Source organism: Sturnus vulgaris, chromosome 6, assembly GCF_052056855.1.
Source record: "Sturnus vulgaris isolate bStuVul1 chromosome 6, bStuVul1.hap1, whole genome shotgun sequence".
Classification (NCBI taxonomy): domain Eukaryota; kingdom Metazoa; phylum Chordata; class Aves; order Passeriformes; family Sturnidae; genus Sturnus; species Sturnus vulgaris.
In genome coordinates this window covers 28,733,933-28,760,213 of record NC_142248.1, presented here as the reverse complement: position 1 = coordinate 28,760,213, position 26,281 = coordinate 28,733,933, and the positions used below count along the sequence as shown (strand labels likewise).

Below are 26,281 nucleotides of genomic sequence, written 5' to 3'. Positions count from 1 at the left end.
TCAGCACAGCACTCTTTACGGTATAGTGCTGTAAGGCGGTGACATTTACCACCCAGCCATGTTTCAGTCCGTTAAAGGCTGGGTTGCTAGTTCTCTTCCTCGTTTGCCTTTTAACTGACCCATAGAAAGATGCAATTCCTATGAGAACTGAAGAGTTGCATCTCACAGCGCTACATCGTTTTCTAGAACTGATGCCTTTCTGAAGATAAAGTTGCACTAAACTCTTTATGTTTCACATACTCCTGGTTTACGCATACACTTAATTTACTGCTGCTTCCATCCTCCTAGTTAATGAAGCGGATCCCATTCCCCGAAATTCTGCGGTCTAGAGTGGGCGGGGCTGCAGGCGGTGACGCCGCGCTCGCGCCCTGCGCCGTTCAGCGCGGGGAGTTGTGGGTGACGTAGTCCCTGCCCCTACGCTGGCCTCTGGGGGCACACGCTCCCAGGTGGCGCCGCAGCCCTCGCAAGGAACTGTGGGTGCTGTAGGAACGACGCAGGAGCCAATGGAAGAGGCCGTTTCTGTAGGACCTGCTCGCGCAGGGGCCCTCGCTGAGATTAGTGCGGCGCTATTTGCTAATGGAAGGGCGTGACGGGCGAGCCGGGCCTCCGCCAAGCCAATCGGAGCGGGCCATGTAGAGCCAGCCGTTCCCCGAGGTTGCGTGTGCTGCTGCCAGCGGCCCGTAGTCGGCAGTCAGCGCGGCAGCTGATTGGCGGCGCCGGTGCGGTGGGCGGGGCGAGAGAGCCGGAGTCGGGGGCGCTCGGCGCAGCCCCTCAGAGCCCAGCGGGATGGGGCGGCGGGCGTGCTGGGTGGTCGCGGTGCTGTGCTTGGCCGTGCTCTCGGCCGGTGCGCTTCCCGCGGTCGGAGCGCTTCCCGCGGCCGGTGAGTACCGCGGCTTCGCCTCCCTACGCCCCCCTGGGCCCGAACGCTGCGGCGGCATTGCCCCCCGGGGCCTGCGGCGGGGAGGGGGGGCGCAGAAGTATCTGTGCGAGTCTTGACGTCTGCACCGGGGTGCGGAGGCGGTGACAGCGGGGCAGGCGATCCGGTGCTCCCGCTGGGGCTTTGGGGTGCTTGGGGGCAGCACCGACCTCGCTGAGGCGGCGGAGCGGGGCTCCTGTCAGCTGCGTGGCCGCGGGTGGCCGGACCGGGCTGGCTTGAGCTTTGTTTCACCGGTGCTGCTCCATAGGCCTGGTAGGAGTCGACGCATTGCTCAGTGCGGTGCCTGCCTTATGAGCCCACTTTTTAGTGCTTGCACTGTTTAAAACCGAAGCGAGGCGTTTTTTCTCGCTAGAACGCATTTTCTCCCCAGGCCTCTTGATAATGCTGTTTTCAGCCTTATCAGAACAGTTTCCTCACCTCGATATGTAGAGAACATTTATGTGTCCTGTTTTATGTCCCCATAATACTTTTTCCCCTATCCCTATTTTGTTTTTATGCAGCTCGGGTTTTGTCTGATTTTCATGTGTTGTCATCTACTTCCTTTTCTGGGGTTTCTACCTCCCACACCCTGCTTTCCACCATGGGCTGGGGTGGGGGGGGGGGGATGTGCAGTGCATTTATTTATAAAGCCAGAAGCCACTACATTAACAACAGCCATATGCCGTGCTACTGGGGATTTGCTTTTACGCTATTTCAGGAAAGTAACTTAACATTTTTTCTAGAGGTAAATTCAGTAGTTCGTGGTTTATTTTCCTGTATGCAGTATGAGGTTGAAATTTAAAGTAATATTACTGGCCTTCGGATTACGTGAGCTTTGTAGGTCACTTGATAAGCCAGCAGGGCACTTTTGAAGTTATGGAAAGGATACACACAAGTTCTGTGAAACCAGAGAGATATAGCCAAACTTTTGAACTATATGGTCTCATTTATAGTGTATGTAATGAAAAAAGCTAAGGTGCAATGAGGCTATGAATGTCAGATGAACCATCTGTTGTGTATATGGAAGTTAGGCAATAAGGGCTGGTCGAGTGTGCATCAGGGGCTGTACTACCATGCAGCTCTTCTGTCTTGACTGTTTGTCCACTGTCACAAAGTTGTTTGTGAGCATGAAGTTTTGATAGTTTAATTCAGCCTGTGCAAACAAAATGTTTAGATTCAGTTGAACTAATATAATTAATAAGCCAAAGAAAGCACAATACATGAATGTAGGTTTAGGAGCTGCTTGCAAACTTAAATTGCTACTGTGAGATCAAACTCCTCATTGATATCCACAGTTAATTAGGAGAGGGTGTTCAGAGTCCATATTTTGACAGAAAACTATGAGAGGAATACATGTCTTGCTCCAATTTTTGACAAGAATCATTCTAAAAGTTGTCCTCACTTAATGCTTTTATTTCCCACAGTAACAGTATGGCTTCCTGTAATAGAGACTGGTATAAGCCTTGGGACTGTATATTAAATGCTTCCTTGAAGGCTTATTTGTTTTTAATGTCTGAGCTAGAAAGAGTCATCTGGGATGTGAGTATAGTGGGAAGGGTTTTCAGGAGAATGAGTAAGAATTCGCATTGCCTAGCTTTAGGAAGAGCATTTAATGAGGATTTTTTTTAATTTTTTTTTAGTAGTGAGCATTTTAAATATAACTTGAGCATTTAAAATATAACTCTTTTGTCATAAACTTTGTTTAAATCAATTTATTGAAAACTTGACTTGAATGCAAGAAAGTTCAGGCCTAAGGAAAGATGCACTATATTTTTTTAAACATATGATGTTTTCTGCAGGTTATGAAGGCATTTAAAATTGGGACTGGGGAAAGATATTACAAAGCACTGGCAAAAGCAGCTGAAAAATGCTAAGTGTGTGTGTTCTACAGACAAAACTGGCTTTCTGGTCATCGCAGCAGTGATGGCCTTCCCCTGCTGATCACTCATTAAGAACATTGAAAAAAATCCCTTTTTTAAATTTTTTTGTGATTGCCAGTATTATTTGATTCATGGGATTTTTTCCTCTTGTTCACAGACTAAGAGGTAAAAATGTTCTCGTTCTGCCTGAAGAGAGGAAGTGATGCTTCCTCCGACTCCCTGTGTGTTTCATGGCTGACTTCAGCAATAGGCAGATGTTTTTGTACTGTCCCACTGATTAGTGGGACAAATAAGCGCACTCATATACCTGTAGGGAACTTCAGCACCTATTCCTCCATAAGACAGAGATCAGTCTTCCCTGACCTTTCTGTTTTAACTTACCTGATTGAAAAATATTCTCTAAACTATTTGCCTTGCTGCCTGGTTGGGAATCTCAGTTCCTACTGAGGAACTGCTGGAGAGTAAGTTCTGTAACTAGTTAACCAGCAATTGCAAAGACGCTGGAAAAAAGATTTTTATGCAAGGTGAGGGTTGACCTATATCTCAATCTTCTAGTTGAACTAAAATGAATATGTTGCACAGATTGTAGCTGGGAACAATTTACTTGCTGCCAAGGATGCTTTGGAACTATTCTTGCTGAATAGGTGCCACTTAAGGATTTTACTTAGCTCACTGCTTGTTTTAAAGCTTCGTGTAATGAGAATAGCATCTATGCTATTGCATCTGTTTCTGTGCTGAATATATCAGTTGAAAATTTGGTGAGAAGAAGTCTGAGGTAAGATTTCTTTTTTTCCTGCAAGCAGTGGATAAACAGAATTTTTATTCTATTGCAATGTTTATCTAGTCACTTGCACAAAAACAGCATTGAAAAAAATTGCCAAAAATACTACAGGAAGTCTCCCACGGATGCTCTAAAGCAGTCACTGCCAAGAAGATTTTTGAGCTTGCATTTTACATGTATTTTTTGTAAGTTGAACATTCATGTGCTCTTGTGCTAACATATTATGTACCTCGTAAAGCATGCACAAAAATACAAATGAAGAAAGAATGAAAGAAAGGTGGCATGACCATTGTATTAAGAAAAGTTTTATGTGTTAAGAGTCCAAAAGGTATGTTTTTCCTGCAGCCCTGGTGGGTTGGCTGGCATACTCCCTGAGGTGTGCATGTTCCAGTTGGGAAATCCCTGCTCTTAGCAGAATCCCACTAGTTGCTTTGTTGTCATTGCATTTGAGGCTTGAAGAGCTTGGCAAAAACTAGAAGGAAACTGGCAACTGTAATCAGGGATTCATCAGAACTGTGGGAGACTGCTTTGCTTACTCAATTTTTGGCTACTTCCTGAATGTGAGTGACCATTTTAACATTGAAACTAGTCATATTTGTTGTAGCAGCAGCCCTTTATGGTATGTCAGTTGATCTGTTCTTCTAATACAGCAAAACTTTGAAACTGTTGAACTCCCTCAAGCTAATGATGTTATTGCTGAATCACACTGCATAGCTTTTCTGGTTTCTACCCTTCTCTTCTTAGTGCTCTCTTGAAAACAGTAATTCTCACAAAATGGTAGGACCTTTATCCAACATATGGTAGGATCTTTTTCTCTAGCATAAGCTGCCAGAGTACTTCTGCTGTATTTACATAGCATGCTTGAACACTGGTCTTTCTAACTAAGGAAAAATTAATACTTTTTAAAGCTGATTTTAATTATATATGAACTGCTGGATGGTTGAAAAAGGATTTTGGTTCTGTGAAGTGCTTTAAAGCCCTAGCTGGGCACTCGACCACCCAGCAATGTATGTAGCTCATCACCATTTGTAACTGAAGCATTCTGTACGACATTGTCAGCTGCCCAATTGAGCCACAGAGATTTTTGCCTACCTTTTCCTTTTGATAAATCATTTGGCTCACTTACTTGTTTAACAAATTGTGAAATTAATTCCACTTGGCCTTTTTAGAGGAGGTTTATAGGATTGGACAGCCTTGGTAACAGATCCAAATTAAAAGAAAAGAAACACAGTTGCTTTTTTAAATTGAACAGTGGAAAAGCAAGCTAAACTATCAGCTTTAATCTGTCTCTGAAGCAGGTGCATAAACATAACATCTGTGACTGTTCAATAGCTGAACCTTGACTAATAATCTGTTCTTAGGTCCAACTGTGACCTTTCATAGACCTTTCATTAACACTTTCAGAATAGTTTTCTTAACGGTTTCATAAGAGTAAACACACTTCTGTAAGTAGTGGGTGCATGGTAGTCAGCCAGCACTTCCATGAAACAAGGCTGTAAGTGATCCCTCCTTTAGTCGTATATTCATTATCTCTGCAACCTCATCTGCCTACCTTAGAAGTCTCAAAGCTAAGAAAAGTTAAATTAATATTTTGGTTTTGCTTTAGTGCCTTTTGGAGCCAGTGTACGTTCGAGTACAACTTCTCAGTAACAAAGCTGGTTTCTTCAGAGAAAATTTAAATGATGCAATAGAAAGGAAATAGATTTATTTGCTTTCAAGGAAGAAGAGCAAACAGTGAGCTCTACGTTATGTTGCTCAGCTGTTTCTTACGTTTTAATTTAGTAAACCTTTTGCTTTGCATATGAAGTTAAAATAAAGTTGTCCTTTCATAGATGTGCATAGACAGTACAACCTGTTTATATTTCTTCGTCTGTGGTCTTTTGACGTGACGTGAACGAACCTACCACCACATTGAAATCGGTGAAGCCTTTTTCAAAATGTTAGAAAGCTCTAGTGCTGTCACACGTATAGGCTGGTTTTGTACAGACAAAAACAATCACCCTAGGTGGTGTAGCTGTTAAAAAAACCCCAAACATGTTTCCTATTACAATAACAGGTACTTTATAAGTGCTTTGTATATATTAGAAGGAGCATACAAGCTACTGGGTAGGTTTCTCTTAGTTTTCCTTCTCTCCAGAAGCGTATCTGGATGCCTTGACAAGCTCGGAAGTTTGAAAGTGACATTTGGTCTTAGGTCAAAATTATTTAGTATAATAGAATGTAATATGTGGGAAATACAGTAAATGACAACTTCTTTCTTAATTTCGAGATAGAAACACCAGCAAGTATGCTAAATGTATGTGTATTTTCACTGAATTTAAAGACCAGTTGTCATATCAGGATCTGGAGTGTCAAAGTTCAGTGGTAGAACTCCTTATAACTTATCACGATCACCCTTATTTTTAGATTCCTCAAGCTGCTAAGCCCTGGGGTCTCTGCCAAAAATGCAGCTAGCCTTGTTCTTTCCTTATGCCTTCATAATGGTTTTTTTTTTCCAAACTGGTGTTTGTTCTTACCTGGCCTTGGTTGCTCCTTGCAGGGTCTGTTTCATCTGGAGTGCTCTTTGCTGTCTCCACAAGTTTTTCTGAAGTGCTCTACACATTTTCATTTTCAGGCCTGTAGAGTACAGCTGCTTAGCCACATCAACTGTTCTAGGTCCTTTTTAGTTCCATGTTTGCTGGCAGTCAAACTCTTTGAGCTTTACATCCTCTTCACCATCCTCAACAGGCTATTATTTATGTCTCAGTTGTACTCTCAATCATCTCATTACCATAATTCTTCAGCTTCATTTACAAATAAGACTTTGCATTTTTTAACTTCTATTACTCTGTTACACCTTAAAGTTGAATTCTCCCTTCTCTTGTTACTTGTTCCAATCAAAGGTTGTATTTCAAATAACAATATGGAATCTAGATTCCAGAAAGCGATTTCCAAGATTAACCCTTTTATTGTAAGGGTTATAGTACTAGACTTCAAAACATGACTCAATGAAGTGTCATGTTTGGAATTTGCCACTTCAGAGATGATTTATCTCTGGTAAGTCACCTTACTTGCATGAGAATGAAAATTGTACAAGTTCAGTTTGCTGCTAAGTGCTTACAGGAGTCGGCAGAATTCTATAAACTGTTGGAAGTGTTTGTGCAGGTAGCCTTTCATGGCTAACTGTAACATACTAAATGTATCTCATGTAGGGCATTATCTTCTATTAGGTTAGACACCTTTTCCAGTCACAGTGCAGGTCTCCAGCCCAAAAGTGCTTTGCCACTGCTGCGGGGCATTGTGTACCCCAGAGCCTCAGAAAGGGGGATTTCTAAACGCAGGAGGAGTTAGTGGCAACTTTGCTAAGTGGTCTGTTTATGTTTTGAGCTTTTATTTCAGTGTAAGTGAGTTGTGTACCAGAGAGAGGGAGGCCTGTATCACCTTCTTTGAAATGTAGGGGGATTTGTTTGCTGAAATGAGGTGGTATCAGATACAGATTACTGAACCAGTCACACCTCAGTGATGTTAATTTTAGAGGCTTCACATCAAAACGATAGCACAAACCCAGTTGTGTGAAGCACAATGAGTAGCCCATTTTAGTTAAAGGAACAAAACAATTGTTGCAGAAAAATTTCTGAAGAACAATGGTAAAGCTGTCATAAATAAGCTTTTCTGATTATCTTCACCTTTTCACCTGTATTATTTAGGCATCTGCCTAATAGCCTTTCTTCTTTACTACGTCTTCCAATTGTTCTAATGAAATATCATATAGCTTTTAGACAAGAAAGGTGACAGTTAAACAAAACTTGCATCTCTTGAAGAGTATCTTCAAGACAAACTAATTCCTCACAGATTTGAAGAGAAACCTCTATATAAAGGTTTGAATATGCTGGTGAGGCAGCAGGAAATGGCATTCTATAAAGGACAGTGTTTAATTACAAGCGTGGAGGTATTGATGCAACTTTCTGGCTGCTACTGAAGCTATTCATACTAAAACTGACTTGGTGACTAAAAACCTTACATTCCATAGGCCTTTTTCACTTAATGCACACCTTTTTAAGTAGTTTAATTGGACTCAAACCATTCAGATTATGATTTGGGTGTAGAAAAATCACACTTTTTTCCACTGTGGAGCACACAGTTGTGTTGGCATAATTTAAGGAAGAGGATCACCTGTAAAACATTTGTTTCTTCCTCATCAAAGCAATAAAGTTTTTCTGAAATGTATTAGTCAACTTAGTACACTAGAATATTTCAGAACCATGGTACAATATTGTAACTAAAGGTTTTATTTTTGAGATAGTTACTCATGGAAAAGCATTTTACTGACTTATGTCTCTTCTAGATGAAGAAGGAAATCAAGATGAATCACTGGAGTCAAAGGTGAGGAGATAAGTTTCTAGTCATTCTGTTTTACCTGTGGAATGAGAGCAAAGGTCTGACATTCAGAACAATGATTTGATTTTAGATTGTAAGCTATTCTGTAGCTCTTGCTGTCCCATTAATTTTTTCTGTGCATCAGAGAAATTAATACTGTGTTACAAGTTTGAAACTTTTTTTTTTTTCAAAGACCTGAAAGGGATAGAGGCAGTAAGAGTTGACAGAGGTAGCTCAGCTTACTTTTGCTTTGGCTCTTTAAGTTAATTAACCATATCTTTTAAGAAATTTTAAAATTGATTTTAAGCTAGCTATGCTTCTCAGTTTCTAATCTTCTAATTTATGTGGGTACTTTCCTTCAGACTTTATCTGCGGAGGATCAGGTAAAGGATCATTCCACTGGAACTCGAGTGGTAGCAGGCCAGATCTTTCTTGAATCTGGGAAATCGGACTCTCAATCAGAGAATGAAGAAAACTTTCAGAGTCAAGAAGAGGAAAAAGAGAATTCACTAGAAGAGTTGAACTCTCTAGAAATGTCAAATCTATTAAATAAGGATGTGGAAGAAGCAGAAATACAGAGTCCAGGTAACTGCTCATAGATGTTTGAACAAGTTGCTACATAGATGAGTCTGAGTAACTCCAGCATGTGGGTAAACACAAACAGTCATTTTGAACATATGAAATAACTAGTGTCTTAACCTTTCTGCAATGGAATGGTAATTGCTGCCTTTTTCATGAGTGAACAGTATCAAAATGTTTTGAAATATATCGTTATACTCTTAAAATGAGTAGTTATTTTCTGTGCTCTGTATATGTATACCAGATCCTGTGCTCTGTATATGTATAACAGCAATACAAAGAGAAATTTGCATCAGTCTTTTCAATCCCCTGGCTGTTTGCCTGGTGAGTCAATTGACAGAAACGGAACAAATAGTAGTGAAAAGACAAGCTTCCTGGAACAGCATTGAGAGCCTCAGGACAGCATCTAAATTGCATGTAAACTTAATGAAGGCTTTAAATAGAGGTAAAACCTTATATCCTGGGCCTAAATTCCCAGGAAATTCTTATATGGCTTTTTTACTCCATAATTTTATGATTTTTTGATTTGCAGTTAATAGTCAATGACACCTGGATGGCATAGTTGAGTACCTTAACCTTTGCAGCAGACTTTTCCTTTTTACTTGTACATAAAAAGTAAATCTTCAGTATTACTGAAAAATACAGTTATATGGTACTAATGATATTTGTCTTCTCAATTCATATTGAAATGGTGGAAGAAAGCATGAGTTAGTAAATGAGCTCTATCAGGTAATGGCCAAGTGTTTTCAAAGCTGTTTCCTTATTAGAGCAGAGCTAATATCAATTTGTGAAAACTCAGTGATAGGCTTAACCATTGCTTTTGATGCTGTATTGTACAGGAAGAAAGTATATAAAATCTAAATATCTTTCTGCCACGAAACAGTGAGCTAAGCACCACATTTAGTCAGTGTAGTATATTTCAAAAGTAAGCTTTAAGATACTTTTAGTCTCATACAAAAATATATCCAGCTGACTGGCTCCTCGGGAACTAAGGTTTTTAACTCTACCTATCAACATACTGCAAGTGACTTTCAAAAGACATAAGTTTAAGTCTTTCACAGTTGTTGGAACATCTTATGAATTAGGTAAGCAGTGTGAATAGAGGGTTTTTTCATTTTAAAAAAGCAATTCTCAAAGAAAAGTACATGTTTTCTGTTAGGAGAAAAGAGTGCTAAAGGACAGCTTTACAAACGTTTTAACTCGGCATCTGTCTGAGGTACAGATGTTACACCTGTAGATGAGCTACTGGTGACAGGACTGTATTAAGGGACATAAAAGCTTTCCTAAAAACAGGTTAGGTACTGTGTATGGTCATGACATTGCATAGAACAAAAGTATATTCTGCAAATTTCCATATATATTTTGTAGGATGTAGAACAAAAAATCAGCAATTTAGAATTAGTGCTACTAAAGGTTTTAACTTTCTAATTAAGTTGTCTTGCTCTCTTCTGATGAGTGATTGTTTGTAGCGAAAATGATATTTTTTTTAGTTATTGCTATTTTGTGCTCTAGGGTTTTATAACACTAAAGTTCCATACTAAAAATTTTTACTGAAAATTGCTCATAAGTTTATACTGAAATGGCAATTCCTGTTGTATTTATTTTCATATTGGAAGACTCTTATATTGCCAGTACTTATAAGTAGTCTATATTTGGGTTCCCTGCAGTATAACGTATGAAACGAGACATAAGTAAACTAGGATAAAATATAATGAATTACCACATATTTCATTCAGAGATAGTAAAGAGGTAGATTGCTTCTGGAGCATTTGATTTGACAAAAGCTAATTTATCCTCTGGGTAAATTGTCTGCCTCACTTAGTATTTATCGATGTTTAAGTACATAAATAACTGTCGTGAGCATTTTAACCTGTGATTGCATTGCTCTATTGCTCTTGGGATTAGTCTTTGTTATTATCTGGTAGCAAAAACAGCATTATGGTTGAACTTAGAATTTAAAAAATGCAAAGGGGAGCATTGGGGCAGAGTAATTTCAAAACTTTAGTATGCAGCTACGTCTCATGCAGAGGACTGTGTAAAATGTCTTTCCACACAGGAGACAGGTACAAAACAATACAAGTAAAACCATGAGTTCTCGAGTTATGCTGATATCCTGGACTTGGAGCTTGTTCAAATGACAGTGATAAGTGGTCTCATAAGTTGTAGTTACATGAACCGTCAGCAGGCGTTTGTATATTACTTGGTAGTTAACAAATGTCTGAAATTATTCCAGACTAATTGCATCTTAACACATTATTTTTGAGTGCAGTTACTGAAAATAAGTTTTTCTCTTGTGATATAATTAACTTGGAGTGATGTGGTGGAACCTGTGCCAAAGCATCCACTTATGAAGAGCAGGTCCAGCTATACCTGAAGACTTTCTATTGCTTCAAAAAATCAACATGAAATATTTAAACTAGTATAGTCTTTAGGCCTTTCAGTAATAGACCCTTTAAAAAAGAACTAATTTTCTCTGTAACTATAAAAATTACAAAGTTAATTTGAAAAAACTCTGTAATTGACATTCAGCTGCACGATTTTGCACGTTTTCAAATGAAGCTGAATCCATCTGTTGGATTTAGCTTAGTGAAAGAGGAAAACTTTTATGAAGAGGAAAACCTTTTGTAAGTCTAACTTAAATAATTCCATCTTCAAAACCTAGAGAATTCTTAGTCTTCATAGAAGATTGATTTTATTTTAAAATATTGTGATCTTGGAATCAGTAACCTTTGAAGTTTTATTGCCAAAAAAAGATAAATTGTGCTGTTCAAAGCCATTTTGAATGCTATATATATTGGCAAAATTAAATAACGATTTTAATTTAATTATTTTCAAGAGTAGAAAATTACCAAACTTAGAGTGGTGAGAATCCTTTCATCTACATCATAGTGATTTTACTTAAGTCTTTTCATATAGTTGTATGTTCCAGTATAGTCCCTGCTGGTACACCAGTACTTTCAATATAGCATTTTGTGATGTGTGGTGTTCTGTCGTGATTTTGTCTAACCCTGGGGCTAAAATGAATGTGCTCTGGAATGCACTTCAAGTGTGCATTACAAGGTCTTTTGCAGAGAATAGGAAGTGCAAAGAAACATTTTTATTGCCTACCAAAATAAATAGTCTGAGATTTGCCTTTTCCAATAAAAATGATATTTTCTTTGCTTAGAATTAAGAATATAAGAAACCATGTACCTTCTGCTTCATTTCACAATTAAAACTAAGAATTATATTTTTCAAGTGCTATTTAGAAAAACTGCTTTTTCAAGCTTTTGTAAATTAGAAATTTTACTGAAAACTTGATTAATTGTAGTTCATAGAAATTAAAACCAACATAGGAGCACTTTCCTGTATTTAATATATGATTTTAATTTGGGAATAAAGGAGAGTTGTCTAATTGCTGGGTGTGTATTTTCAGTTTTGACAGCTATTGGAGGCACTGCAGATGGTGAGCCCTGCCACTTTCCGTTTTTGTTTATGGAGAAGGAATATGCAGAGTGCACTGCCGATGGGAGGGAAGATGGCAGGCTTTGGTGTGCAACAACCTATGATTACAAGAAAGATCAAAAGTGGGGCTTCTGTGAATGTAAGCAACCTTTTGTTCCAGGAATGCTTTTTTAGGCTAGTGTTTTAACACTCTTTATTTCAGGATCAAAAAATCTCTGGCCACTTCATACCACAATAAACAGGTAATTACAAAGGCAAACTTTTCATGGTAGAAGAAGTTTTAAAAAATGCCAGTTCCCAGACCTGATTTGGAAATCTTGCAGTGAAGACATCTATAAAACTGTTTCTTAGGCTGTAGGAGGATAGGGGTTTGACACTTATACTTATTAATTCGTTGCAAAAGGCAGCTCTTCTCTGGGAAAGGTGCTTCTGGACGGAGGAACCTGCACAGCTTGCTTTTGAGCAATGAATGAAAACGTTTTATCAGCAAACTTGTACATGAGAGACGTCACACAAGAAGAAACCATCTATTAATATATCAAACACATCCATTAGACAGCTTTTTGTAATCATTGAGTTTGTTTATTAGTCTTCAAAACAATGTTTCTGGCTATACTTACCCTTTAGAACGAATAGGAATTTTGAGAGGATAGTCTTGAGTGGTGTAACTGGAACTCTTAATGCACACCTTTTTTTTTTTTTAGCTGAAGAGCAGTCTAATAAGAGAAGGCAGATGCAAGAAGCTGAGGATGTTTATCAGATTGGAATGAAAATCCTTAATGAAAGCAGTAAAAAGGCTCAGAAGAAAGTGTAAGTATACCTCATCTACCCCCACAGGAGAGAGATGATATGGCTGGTCTATTTGCTTAACTCGAAAAGAACTTGAATGACCTGCCCTGAGACTGAGGTTTATTGGACTCAACATCAAACTATGCAGTGATAGAAGATAGATAGTAAATTCGGGGTATTTAGAAAAACAAATTTATGCCTGCATTCCTTTGAACGCAGTAAAAATCGTGTAAGATTAATTTCTGAAGAGTGGGTGTTATCAAAACATTGACTTAATGCAAGATGATGCTGCAGTTCTCTAGCCCCAGTTTATACCTGGCAACTGCCCAGGAAAAAACTGAGAATGTGATATAATCGCCCTTTTTCAGATGTTTCTAACAATCTGGTTGGCATTCTGCTTCAAAGATGAAGCAGGAAAAATTGGCATTTCTTGTCCTACTCTGTTTTTTCTCCTGCTTTCTGATGGTATTGGTCACCATAAAAATAGTATTAAACTTAAGCTCAACAAATCATTAAAATTCTAATAACGAATGTTGTTAGAAGAGAGTAATGCTTGTAGACAAAACAAAAAAACAAGTAATTAGTCTTAATTGTTGTCTCTACTTTCTCATCTGTATGCATCCAATTACTGATTAAATAGGACTATAATTTAGAATTGCTGTGTTAATTTAGGTCTTCCTCCTATTCATGTTGACAACTTCTTCAGTAAGTGGTGACTTCCGCTGATTAATATGTGAGGACTATTACTATTTTAAATTTGTTTGTGGAAATAAGGCAGCGTATTTCTTTGTATTGGGGAAAGTGAGACACACTTAAAGTTGTCTGCACCTTTACAAAGACCAAGGGAGGCTATATCTGTTGGAGTAGTATCTTTTAGTATAAAACAGTGTAAGAATTCTAAAACAATATTAGGTGTTAGTTCTCTTGTACACCTTACACTTTCTTGAAAGATTAAGTTCTGTGAGGAGCTAGGTATGCCTCAAACTGTCCTAAAGTACAAGAGCAAAGCTGAGAACAGAAAGGAGGAGAGGTAAATGAAAATCTTGGGAGTGCTATCAAAGGTCCCTGAGGCTAAGCTGAAGCAGGCTTGCTGATACTGTAACCATGTGTAAAAGTTAGGAGGTTTTTAATTGCTGTGAAACCAGCTGCTGTGAAATTACTTTGAAGGGCTACTGTACGTTCTGAGACTGAAATAGAAAGAGGAGTTTCCAGAGATCCCCCTCATTGTTAGCATGGCTTTTTCAGCACAAATTGATTGTATGCAGCTGTCTTGGGCCCGAGGCTTGGTATTTTCACTGGAGTGATCTTGTACTCAAATTGTAGAGACTCCATCGTCTTTTTCAGGCTTGTTCTTTTTACCGTGATATACGAGACTGTTATGGGAGTGGTTCTACTGGATACCTAGTACAGGACTAAAAATTGTTGCTACAAAAGTAGGATCATTTCTTGTATAATAATCTTAAATAATAATAATCATCATCTTAAATTTCTTGTATATCTTGGAGAGGAAATGCATACTGCTTTGTTTATGGCGTAGAACAAACATTAAAATTCAGCATGTCCATTAACTCAAGTCATGAGTTATGGCTTATGTGGATGATTTGTAACTGGAACAAATGACTGTAGGTAGATGCATTTTTAGAAAATAAAGGCTAAAACAGAGAAACAAAACCCCTCTCCAGAATCTTCAGGTTTATGAATGGAATTTGCTGCTTTGCTTCAAGTTGACAAAGAAATTGTTTTCTCTTAAGAGCATATCAGTATCTTCTGAAAGCAGCTGACATGAATCATACCAAGGCCATGGAGAAAGTGTCTTATGCATTGTTGTTTGGGGATTACCTGAAGCAGAACATCCAGTCATCAAAAGAGCTATTTGAAAAACTAACAGAAGAAGGTTCTCCTAAAGGACAAATGGTGTGTATATCCTTAGATTCTACAGTTGCTTCTATAGGTTTATAAATGGTTTTTAGATTGTACTTCCTCTAGGGTGCTTTTATAGATGGCACCTGCACCCTCAAAGTAAACACAAACAGATCTTCTGTTTGAGTTTTAAAAAAAATCTTTTAACTACCAGTAGTATGGGATGGTGGTGATCTTTTAATTTAATTTTTTTCCCATTATATGACTGACAACACTGGATGTATAAGTCAAAAAAACAGGTAGATACAGATGACTCCAGCCAACAAACTTCCTGAAACTGTGTACTTTTTATGTGTTTTTTGTGCAATGTTGTGGCTTTTCATTTGCGGTTTTATCTGAAATAACACTGATTTACAGTCTAGGAAATAAAAACTTGGGAACTTGACATATTTAGTGGATTGGGACTTGCTTTGTCCCTGTGCCTTTGAACACAGAATTATTCATACTTACTCTTACAAAATATCCTAAAATATGGGTATTACTGATTTTAATGTCTCAATATCTACATATTGTTCAGTTCTCACTTGTTTTGGAAGTGTCAGCTTCTTAAGGAGCTATTAACTTTCTCTTTGGCTACCAAACCTCCATCTGTTCCCTGTTTAATGGTGGAGTACTGATTTACTGTAGAAAGCAGGAACATGTTTTCTGTAGAGACTTGATCTCTCAGTGATGACCGACTTTTATTGATCTGGAATTCAGTACTGTCTGCATGAGATAATTTTTGTGTATGCTTTCAGATTGCCTAGAATAGTCTTAGAACACCATGAAATATAGACATCTTTACATATACACTATCTTCTTTGCTACTAGTTTCTATTCTGAGCTACCAGCTGTAACAGGTGTGATAGGTAGAGCAATAACTATGTAAATCTTAAGAACAAAAATAACTTCTGAAAGCACCTCAGGCAAATTGCTCAGTGCATTCTGATTGTTTATATTTATAGTCACGGTTATGAGTAACCAGTGGCAGAACAGATGTAAAACTAAATTCTTAGGATCTGTGAATCAAAGTCTTCTATGCAAGGCTGTGGTTCACAGGTATTTACACTGGTGTCTGAGACAAAGTGGGTACATGAATAACCTGACAGATACTTCTTAGCTTCACTTGAGGGTCTTTAAACTGGGATACTTTCACTGTTTAGGACCTTTTGATTTGCACTTGATATTCAAGTCAGTAGTAGTTTGTTCCTTGCATTTAATTCGCTCATCTGAATTGTGGTGAAACACTAATTATGTTAGCATCCTAAGCAACTGAATAATTTAAAAACTTCATACTTTGAGAGGGACAGGGAAGACTATAGATACAGGCAGCACCAAACTGAAGGTAGAGCTTGGCATACTCTTTGCAGCTTTGAATCTTTATGCCTGTGTCTTCCAGGAAAACTCATCCTTGTTTTTTTTTTGAAAGGTGTGCTGACAAACTTTATTTTATTTCTAGGCTCTTGGATTTCTATATGCATCTGGCCTAGGAGTCAATTCTAGTCAAGCTAAGGTAATCTTGAAATTTTCAGTGTATGGACTTGTATTTTCTCATGGGGGCTGATGTTAAATAACTAATATTTAATAACTAATAATATAACTAATGATTTTGTTTTAAGGCCCTGGTGTATTACACTTTTGGAGCTCTAGGAGGAAATCTGATCGCTCATATGATCTTGGTAAGTAAGATGGTTAATAACTTTAAACATGGAAGAGTATTTTTATACTTCTGCATTTTTAGTGTTAAGATTTCCTTTCATATGAATAACCTGTCCAAGTACTAGATCATTTTATATGCATTGGGTGAGCAGTAGTATCTTCCCCATTATTCTTTTTTAATTCAAGGATGAGTCTACTCATTTTAAAGTATATGTCGCTGTGAATTTAAATGGACCATGTTTGCATCCCTTGACTTAAATCAGAATTGTCAGACTTAAGATGTTTATAATCTAATGAGAACTATGACAGAGATCTTTACAGAAAATGCTTCAATCAGTATTGCGAGATTTAAGACAAAGTGCAATATGTAAAGAAAAGGCTTGACATATTCACCTTTAAGTATCATTCTGCTTATTTTCTTTATCTTGAGTAATATCTGAAATGTATTGGCCACATTTAACCTTTAGGATTGTTAGTAGTTCATTTTTTATGTAGCTACAAAAGACTCATGGCCTTTGTCCAGCCTGTTGTCTCTTCAAATCCTGATAAAGTATTGTGAAAAAGATTTGTTACATGGCAGTGTGTTCTCAAGATAGTCCCATACTTACTTCATTTCCTTTCTAGGGTTACCGGTACTGGGCTGGGATAGGAGTCCTTCAGAGCTGTGAATCTGCTCTCACTCACTACCGACTTGTTGCTAATCACGGTAAAAGCTTTTTACTGGGGTAACGTTCTTGACTTTCTGTGTACTTCTGTATCATGCAACTGGAAGATACTAAAGTGCTCCCAACACTATTCTCTATAAATAGAGAATTCCTGCTGTTGAAGAAGTTTGCCATTTGGCTCTCCATTACGATATACTCTATCTCTACTGAAATGTCTTAGAGGCTATCAAAGTAATTAATTATCTCTTGAGTAACAGCTTGAAGCTCTGGTTTCACTAAGTTATGGTGTAACTTCTGCATTGAAAAAACATGTCTGAAAATTTATCTCATCTGTTTTCCAGTTGCTAGTGACATTTCCTTGACTGGTGGCACAGTGGTTCAGCGAATTCGCTTAGCAGATGAAGTAGAAAATCCAGGAATGGCAAGTGGAATGCTAGAAGAAGACTTGATCCAGTATTACCAGTTTTTAGCAGAGAAGGGAGATGTACAAGCACAGGTAAGATTCAGTTCACCTGGTATCATTCAGACATTTTCAAGAATTACAGGAACAGCTTTATGAAATACAGAAAGATATTGGAGCTTTAGTGTTCTCTTCATCCAGAATCAACCTGTTTCCTATTTCCCCATTAGTTTTTTGTTTTGACTTATATTTTAGTGTGTTTAAGGTAGAACTTGGACAGAAAATGCAAATTTTTTTTGAAAAAAAATCCAAAATGTTACAACTTTAGCATCTTAGGAATGAGATCTTGTTTTCACTAGAAACTAGCCAGACTATTTCAAGGATAGCTTCAGATGTTGTGGAGGAAGGCTAGATTAAAAAAAAAAACTGGTGTTGACAAGGATTTTAATTTCTCACTGCTCCTGCTCTTGTGTGACTTCTGCATTCTGCAGGCTGGACCTCTTCTACCCACAGTGCAGGAGGGGAGGATGCTAACAGAGGCAAATTGTCCCAAGCCAACTTGGTCATATAGGGTTTAGGCAGGATTCAAATGAACAGTTGCTACTTTACATCTAGGACAATATGTTGCTTCCATCTAGGATAAATTTCCATTTAGACTAGTATGAAAAAGTAGGAGTGTACTGTAGTTATTGAAGCAAATTTGTGCCTTCAAACTTTGTGACATCTTTAACTCTGATATTGTCTATCTTTGTGCATGTAATAAGCTCACCCGTATCTGTATTGCTAGAAAAAGGAAGTCCCAAGGGAAAAGTGACTTACTTGCAATGTAAAATTTGTTTTTAGGTTGGCCTTGGACAGTTGCACTTGCATGGGGGAAGAGGAGTAGAGCAAAATCATCAGGTACCATTTCTCTATATCTCTTATGCACATTATACTAGGAAGAGGGTGAAAAAGTATAATGGAGAAAACAGTGATGCAGAAGTGTGTAAGTACTGCTGTATGTAACAATTTCAGTAGCCTTGTTCAATAAAACTTAATCTTTATGCGACTAGAAGATGGAACTGATTTTTTTACATAACTTGTTTAAGACTAACCATCTTAGAAATGAGAGTGTCAAAAATAAAAACCGGTTTTATCAGGTAGTACTGGAGCTGGCTGAGCTTTTGTAAATGTAGTACAATCTTCATGATGCAGTGGGCACGCATTAGTAATCACAGTGTAGTTTGTGGCTTGCAAGAATATTTTGCTTCTGTAAACAAAACACTGCAACTTTAAATACTAAAGATATTAAGTGTGCATAGAAAATAAACTGCTTATGTAAGCTAGATACCTTGCTTCTGGAAGTTAAAATAGCTAACCTAGTCTTGAAGTACTTACTGAAAAAATGGAGAGCTAAGGATGTGCTGTCCTGAGGATTTCATCCAGTACAGTAATTATTTAACAGAAAGTATTTATGGTTTTATCACATTTAAAATACCTCAAAATGACTGCTTAAGGAATGTTCAGAGATGATAGTGAGTGGTCAGAAGGAGTATAATCAAAATCTGTGTAAAAGTAGAATAGGAGCTGGAAAATCTCACCTATTCTAAACAGAGTCTCATGGTACAATGAGAAAGTAAGATTTACCTCTGTAGGTAGTTCATAGTAATAGTTGTAGTTTGATAGTTTTTCCCCTTCTGGTTTTTGGAATACACTGGTTAGAGGGATTGCCACTTAATATTGCAATTACATAAGTGAAGAACCCTGTCATAGATTTTAAATTAGGTGGAGTTGGTAACTCTTATGCCCAGAAGAACCTGGTAACTTGGCAAACAAATCTACCTGCCTCTACTCCATTTGGAAGAAAAGTTACTCAAATCATAGTGATGGTGGTTAAAACACTTGATTTCTTCTCTACAGCGAGCATTTGAATACTTCAATCAAGCAGCTAATGCTGGCAATTCCCATGCTATGGCTTTTCTAGGAAAGGTAAGATATGCAGTCTCAAAAGTAAGAAAACTGCCTTGTAATGAAAAATAGTAAATGTTTCCTACTTTCTGGTATCAGACTATCTAAAACTTGAATTCTGGAATCTAAGTATTGCCATTTAGCTCCTGCTTTGAATTTTTCTGCAGGATTTGTGTTGTAGTGTTGTAGTCTGTTATATGTTGTCTGAGCTTACTTTAGGAATTTTTGGAGTTTTTTTAAATAGTGCTTGAACCGGAGGGGTTTTTTTTTTATCAAACAATTAAATATCTAAATGTCCTTTTTCTGTCGTGAAATTCAGAACTCTAAGTAGGCAACTATTTTTTTCCACATAATATCTGGGAAAAACTAGGCTTCTCAAAACTTTGCCCAGCAAGAAATAGTAAGTTGGGAAAGGAAATAGGAAGGAAATTCTTCCACTTTCATTCTGTGTAGAGAACGGAGGCATCCGAGTCAGAATTGCCAGTAGGCCTGTACTTTGCACTAAAGCCTGAATCTGTCTGCAGGGTGGGCCATTGTTTCAGTTATCAGATTTAAGGCCATTTTGTCTCGGAGCAAATCCTACCTGACCAATCTGGTTGCCTTCTGTGATGGTGTGAAAACAATGGTCAACAAGGGAACAATGTCTGATAGCAGCTGTCTAGACTTCTGTAAGGCCTCCAGCATGGTCCCATACAACATCCTTGTCTTCAAATTGGAGAGACGGGGATTTGAAGGGTGGAATGTCCGGGGGATAAGGAATTGGCTGGGTGGATATAGCCAGAGAGTTGTGATTAGTGACTCTATGTCCAGGTGGAGGCCGGTGACAAGTGGCGTCCCTTAGGGCTCTGTCTTGGCACTGGTGCTCTCTAATACCTTTACCAGTGGCACAGACAATGAGATCAAGCTCAGCCTCAGTGAGTGTGCAGATGACACCAAGCTGAGCAGTGCAGTGACACAGCTGAAGGATGGGATGCCACCCAAAGGGACCTGGACGAAACTGAGAAAAACCTGAGACAGCCTCTGAGGAGCTAAATCCTTATTACTCCATTTGAGTACCTGCTAAGGTTAGGCTACAATAAGCACCAGCTCTAGCTCATCTTTTTCAGGCTGTCATTGTAATAGAGGATTCAAAATTAATGTCCTTAAGACCTAAAACAATAGCATAATGTACTGTTCAGGGCACCTGACAGAAGAAATTGCAATTCCTGCCTTCTCTGTTGAAGTGAAGTGTGTTTAGTAACCAATTTTTGCTTTGTTTTCGCAAAGTATTTTGACTGCCAATACAGTTTGATTTCTACCGGTCTCAAGATTTTTGCCTGATTGCATGTTTTTCACTGCACAGTGGTAGAAATTAAAAATGAAGGGTATTGTCATGAAAAACTTCTAATTTTATGGGCAGTTCATATTCCATTAGAAAGTTAAACCCTCTGAATTTTACAGCAGAGAGTATTTTTTGCTTCTGGACAAGTTTTAGTGATTATTCAATAATGCAATAGTCAGAATAATCTAAGTACAGTAACTCTCTCAATATGTGTGCTGAAGATGCTTCATGGTCTTCATGCTAAACTGACTACTTCAGCTGTTCTTCAATAATGGCCTTCTCTTTCAGATGTACTCAGAAGGAAGTGATGTTGTACCTCAGAGCAATGAAACAGCCCTTCAGTATTTCAAGAAAGCTGCTGATATGGTATGATTATCTGTAAGGTGGAACTACAGCATGTGCACTAAGAAATTGTTTAGTTCTGAAATGCTGCAAATACTTCATGTGCTCTTCCATGTGCACACACCCACTCTCGGCTTCTGTCCCAGATTAATTAGCCCATAATCTTGCTTGCCTAAAATGTCAAAAACTGCTCTGGCCGTGGTTTCATGAAACTATGTTCAGCATAAGGAGTCTAACTCTCATGAATAGAGTCTAACTATTTCATCAATGTGAAATGTTGTCCACCTAAATAGTCTGAAATTCTGTGAACTGCTAGTGTTTGTTAATTTGAAGTTGTCTTGTCACAGGAATTTACAGTGCTTTTGTTTTGTGAATATATAATAGTTTTGTACCTCTCGTTTCATTGACTGTTTGCTTTTTGGGATGATGTTTTTTGATTAAGTTAATCCCTCATATCTGTCTTTGATCTATCTCTTATGGTACTGTTTGTACAGTTAAAGCATTGAGTAGTCCTCGAGAAAGGGTGTTTAGCATGTGAAACACAGTAGATTGTTCTGAAGGTACTGTTGCAAGATAACTACCTTCAATCAGAATGCTGTTCCACATCTCTGTGCTAAAGTGAGGATTTCTCTATGTGCTCATTCCTTGCATTCACTGAATTTCTGATGTATCCCATTGCCTATCCTGTCACTGAAGGAGTGCCATAGTGCCTCCTTTTGCAGGGTCAGTGCTTATAATGTAGCCCACAGGACAGCCACCATTCTACCCTTAACACAGGTTCTTGGAGTTCCTGGAGTTGTTTTGGGAGCTTCTGTAGCACCCAAAACATTTTGAAGTTGAAAAACTAAAGATGAGTAAGCTATTAATGCCCCATCTTTCTAGGGTTAAGGGTTCTACATCTTGTATGACACTGTAAAAGTGCACAGTAGACTTTCATAACTAATATAGAAAGTTTTTCCCTATTTATCAGCTGTGTAGTTACTGAATAAAAGTTACTATAAATGCTGTTTCCTCCCTAAATAAATATTACTGGGGCAGAAAATCATTCTCACTTGTTTTAATGAGGTTAAAGACATACCAGATTTGAAAGATATAGGTGTAGGTTTTGGCCTTCTTTACAGAAGTGTTTTTCTGTGTTTTCAGGGTAATCCAGTTGGACAGAGTGGATTAGGAATGGCTTACCTCTATGGAAGAGGTGTGCCAGTGGTAAGCTTTTGACAGTCGTCTTTTTAATCATAGGTGATTGTGTGACTTTTTGTTGTCAACAGATTTTTTTCCTCTAGAGGGAAGTACTGTAGAAAGTTAATTGTGAAGATTCGTTACACTGAAAATTCCTCGAGGAAATCTGTAATGTGGAAAAAATGTACTATGGAATTAGCAGCTATGAAAGAAATACCCTGATTTTGCTCTCAGAGGTTTGAAAATGTGGCTTAAGTCATTAGAAATGCATAGAAGTGTTCATTTTAGCAGGAGATTTGAGCTTGTCTACAATTTTCTTATGAAATAAAATAAATCCTAATTATCCCCATTGGTGTCTCTTGTGGGAGTGGAGGAACACTGAAACTTTTATTTAGTTGATTTGTTTTATTGCTTTTCCCATAGGAAGATTTCTTGTCAAATGTTTTATATTTAGGTATGCAAACTCAAGTTGAATTAGCCCAAAGTTGAGGAAATAAGTAAGTATTCTAGAAACAGAGCAGAGCTTCCATTCTGTTAAGCATAACTGTTCATAACAATGCTGTATGTAGATGCCAGCTTTGAGACAGCTGCAGAATTACAACAGGAGAAATATCATTGTAGTCTATTTCATTTTTTGCTTCCAGATTTTTAACAGAGGAATATTTTTACTGGAAAATCTTGCTGTAATTTTTCTGTAAAACAGATCTGTCCTTTCACATCTGCACATGCATATTTTCTCTCTTAAACGCTGGTGTATTGCAAGGCTCTAATGACTGGACCAAATCTTCCTACAGAACTATGAGCTAGCACTGAAGTATTTCCAGAAGGCTGCAGAACAGGGATGGGTTGATGGACAGCTTCAACTAGGTTCCATGTATTACAGTAAGTGGGATCAGAACTATCTGCCGGTCTAAGCACCTGTCCTTTCAGTCACTGTTCACTAGGTGGCGTTAGAAGTGTGTACACACTGCATGTAGAATGGGCTTACTACATTGAACCTGTATTTCATTCTGTTTTTTCCTAACATTTCATAATGCTTTTCTAGAGTAATTTTCAAGAGTACTGTATTTCATACAATGCTGCTTTTCAAGAAGCATTCAAGAAGCATCTTCTTTTCAAGAAGAATAAATAGCAATTATTTAATCTTTCTTTTAGATGGCATTGGAGTCAAGAAAGACTATAAACAAGCTTTGAAATATTTTAACTTGGCCTCTCAGGGTGGCCACATTCTTGCTTTTTATAATCTGGCTCAAATGCATGCTACTGGCACTGGAGTGATGCGGTCCTGTCATACTGCTGTTGAGGTAAGGTCACCTGTTTATAAAGATCAGTCATACTGACTTGCAGGAGATTGGCTATAATCACATCAGCCTGTATAGGACATTTCCAGCAGTGACTGCAGAGTCAAGGCTACCAAAAGGAAAAGTGATATGTTAGCAAACTTGTTTGTGTTTCATGAGAAATTTTTGGCTTTTATGTTATGTCAGGGTTAGATTTCCTTTATGAACTTCGAAGAAAATCAAATAATGTAATACAGAGCAAGCAGCAGTAACTTATAAGTACCAAATACTTCCTTTATACTTCCATTTCAGTGTAACAAAACAAAGATACTAAGTAAATCTGAGTAAGCATCTGAATCTTACAAGTTACTATCTTTACTTACTAAGAATCTTACCACTTACTAATCATCTATCTGCTTAGCAATTTGTGTCTTAAAGTGAGCCTGTCTTAAACAGTGGAGTTTGCTTGTCATGTTTTTCATGTGAAATGTAAATATTTTGAAAAGGCATCAGAACGTTAAAATGTTACTTCTTGCAAAACCTAAATTTTTGAAGTTCCTGACAACCAGTATCCTCCCCCTTCCTTTTTCCTCTGCAGTTATTTAAGAATGTATGTGAACGGGGGCGTTGGTCTGAAAGACTGATGACTGCCTACAACAGCTATAAAGATGGTGATTCAAATTCTGCTGTCGTTCAGTATCTTCTTCTGGCAGAACAAGGCTATGAAGTTGCACAAAGCAATGCTGCTTTCATACTTGATCAGAGTAAGAATCTGAATATGTACTGAAAACATTTTTTTCTGCAAGTGGCATGTTAGAACTTTAATGAATCTCTTGTCCTTTTTCGTGGTCTTCATGCTGGAAAGTAATCAGTTTTCATTTTTACTTCTAAGGATGACTTCATAGACTAAAAGTTAAAATACATTTAACATTCTGACTTAGGGATTTTAAAGTGGCCTAGGCAGAGAGACTTTAGAAACCTTCACAGTGCTGAAAATTCTCTTCCCTGGATTTCCTAAGCACAGTTGTAAAAGTAAGAATTACATTAGGTTTACCTTTGACATGTACTATGCACAGAAGTCTCAGTGTCCTTTGTTCTTTCTCTTGTAATGCATTTTCTCAGCACCTTCTTCTTTCAGTAATTTTACTGATGCTACTCTTGAAGCAGGACTAAGGAGCTGGGCAGTTGGTTCTCTTAGATATGAAAAAAAACTTGTCCCATGTGTCTTGACTGGAACTAGATGGCTAGAACTTGGATTTATTGGAGTTGGAAGTCATTGGGAGACAATGGAAGTACAATGGCAAATCTTTCTAGAAACTGCAAAACTCAGTATTTTAAATTTTCTCTATACCAAATCTAGGTCTCATTGCCAGCTTAGTATTGAAAGTACCTATTGGTGGCTGATGGGCTAATCTAACATCCTTATTTCCACTTCGTGTTTTTCAAAGGTGTCTGAATAATCTTTAGATAAGGTACAGTACTTACAGTCTTGGCTGGAAGTGCATGCTTGCAAAGAAACAGTATTTTTCCCTGAGTTAAAAAAACTCTTGGTTGTCTTTACTCAGATATATCTGCATCTCCACTGGAGATTGATTTAAAATTACTTCATATGTTTTATACAGAAAATCTTTGTGTCAGCTGTGGGATAGTACAGCTAAAACTATAATTACAGTAGAAGTTCAAGTTATAAATTCTTTGATTTGTCTGAATTCTGATAGTTCATGAACCTCCAAATTGTGACATGAACAACTTCTGAAGTAGCTGAAGCACTACCATGTGTAAGAGAGATTGCAGTCTCTGGCTGGTTAAGGAGTTTAAGCCTTTGTTTTACTGACTAGTCCTGGGTTTCAGATGGCCAAAATATAACAGGTTATACTTCAGCCTTGTATTTGTCAAAGTCCAAATTATGTTCTTTTAAGACTTGCATTTTCTGTCATTCCTCAAGTATGCATCAGAATCTCCTACAGCTGGAATGGGAGAGATGCTTGGTAAGCCATAGTTCAGGTGAAATTCTATAGTTTGTTCCTAGCTCTCTTATGTGGGCAGAGAAATGGAAGGGAGTTTTATAAGTTTCAGATGGGTTGAATCTCCTTTGTTCTATAACACAGATTGCTTCAAGTTTTTAACTTATTTCAGCAGACTGAAGATAAGCAGGGAGTTTCTGTGGCTATGTGTGCATATACCATAATTCTATTTAACTGGATTATTTTCTTCTTTAGAAGAAGCTAGCATAGTAGGAGAAAATGAAACCTATCCTCGAGCTTTGCTTCACTGGAATAGAGCAGCTTCTCAAGGTATGTCTGTACCTCACAATTCTAATCAGTTTGGTTTTTATGTTGAGAAATACATTCAGTGTAGGTTTGCAGCTCCAGTGTGAGCTGCAGGTTGAGCTCTGGGGGAGGAGCCCGAGGCAAGGGGCCATGAACTGCGACCTTTGCATAACAAAGGGCATGGGGACCTGTAGCCCTGCCAGGTGAGGAGACACAGCAGGAGCCAAGGACCCCAGACTTAAGTGTCAACAGACTGTGAGGGTATAAAATCCCAGGAATTCCTTCGTTTGGGATTCCGTCTCAGAAGTACAAGCTCAGGCTGTTTTTTGTATTACTGTGCTATTATTAAATTGTTTAAAAGATTCAGGCATCTGACACTCTGCTCTTGGAAACCCATGGTCAAAGCAGTATGGAAAGGTTGTCTGCCTGTGTGAGAGTGGGACAAGCAGGGAGTCAAGCGCCCATCTGAAGCCCTTGCAGCCCTCCAGTAAGAAGGGGGAGAAGGAGCTTCAGTCCCTGCAGTAACGGTCTGTAGTGGTGGAAGTGTGATGGCCAGAGTGCCTCCCATATGGTC

General features: G+C 38.1%; 1 protein-coding gene across 1 annotated transcript in view; it reads left to right on the top strand.

Annotated features, from left to right (window-relative positions):
* Window positions 1–717: 717 nt before the first annotated feature.
* Window positions 718–26,281, top strand: part of SEL1L (SEL1L adaptor subunit of SYVN1 ubiquitin ligase) — a 35,392-nt gene continuing 9,828 nt past the window's right edge. Inside the window, exons 1-18 of the mRNA XM_014869841.2 lie at window positions 718–880; window positions 7,902–7,939; window positions 8,296–8,518; window positions 11,928–12,095; window positions 12,661–12,766; window positions 14,497–14,659; window positions 16,104–16,157; window positions 16,264–16,323; window positions 16,928–17,009; window positions 17,310–17,464; window positions 18,212–18,268; window positions 19,268–19,336; window positions 20,925–21,002; window positions 22,122–22,184; window positions 22,952–23,039; window positions 23,313–23,461; window positions 24,036–24,201; window positions 25,657–25,731. Of these exons, the coding sequence (XP_014725327.1) occupies window positions 787–880; window positions 7,902–7,939; window positions 8,296–8,518; window positions 11,928–12,095; window positions 12,661–12,766; window positions 14,497–14,659; window positions 16,104–16,157; window positions 16,264–16,323; window positions 16,928–17,009; window positions 17,310–17,464; window positions 18,212–18,268; window positions 19,268–19,336; window positions 20,925–21,002; window positions 22,122–22,184; window positions 22,952–23,039; window positions 23,313–23,461; window positions 24,036–24,201; window positions 25,657–25,731 (1,888 nt within the window). The 5' untranslated portion in view covers window positions 718–786. The remainder of the gene's footprint in view (window positions 881–7,901; window positions 7,940–8,295; window positions 8,519–11,927; window positions 12,096–12,660; window positions 12,767–14,496; window positions 14,660–16,103; window positions 16,158–16,263; window positions 16,324–16,927; window positions 17,010–17,309; window positions 17,465–18,211; window positions 18,269–19,267; window positions 19,337–20,924; window positions 21,003–22,121; window positions 22,185–22,951; window positions 23,040–23,312; window positions 23,462–24,035; window positions 24,202–25,656; window positions 25,732–26,281) is intronic.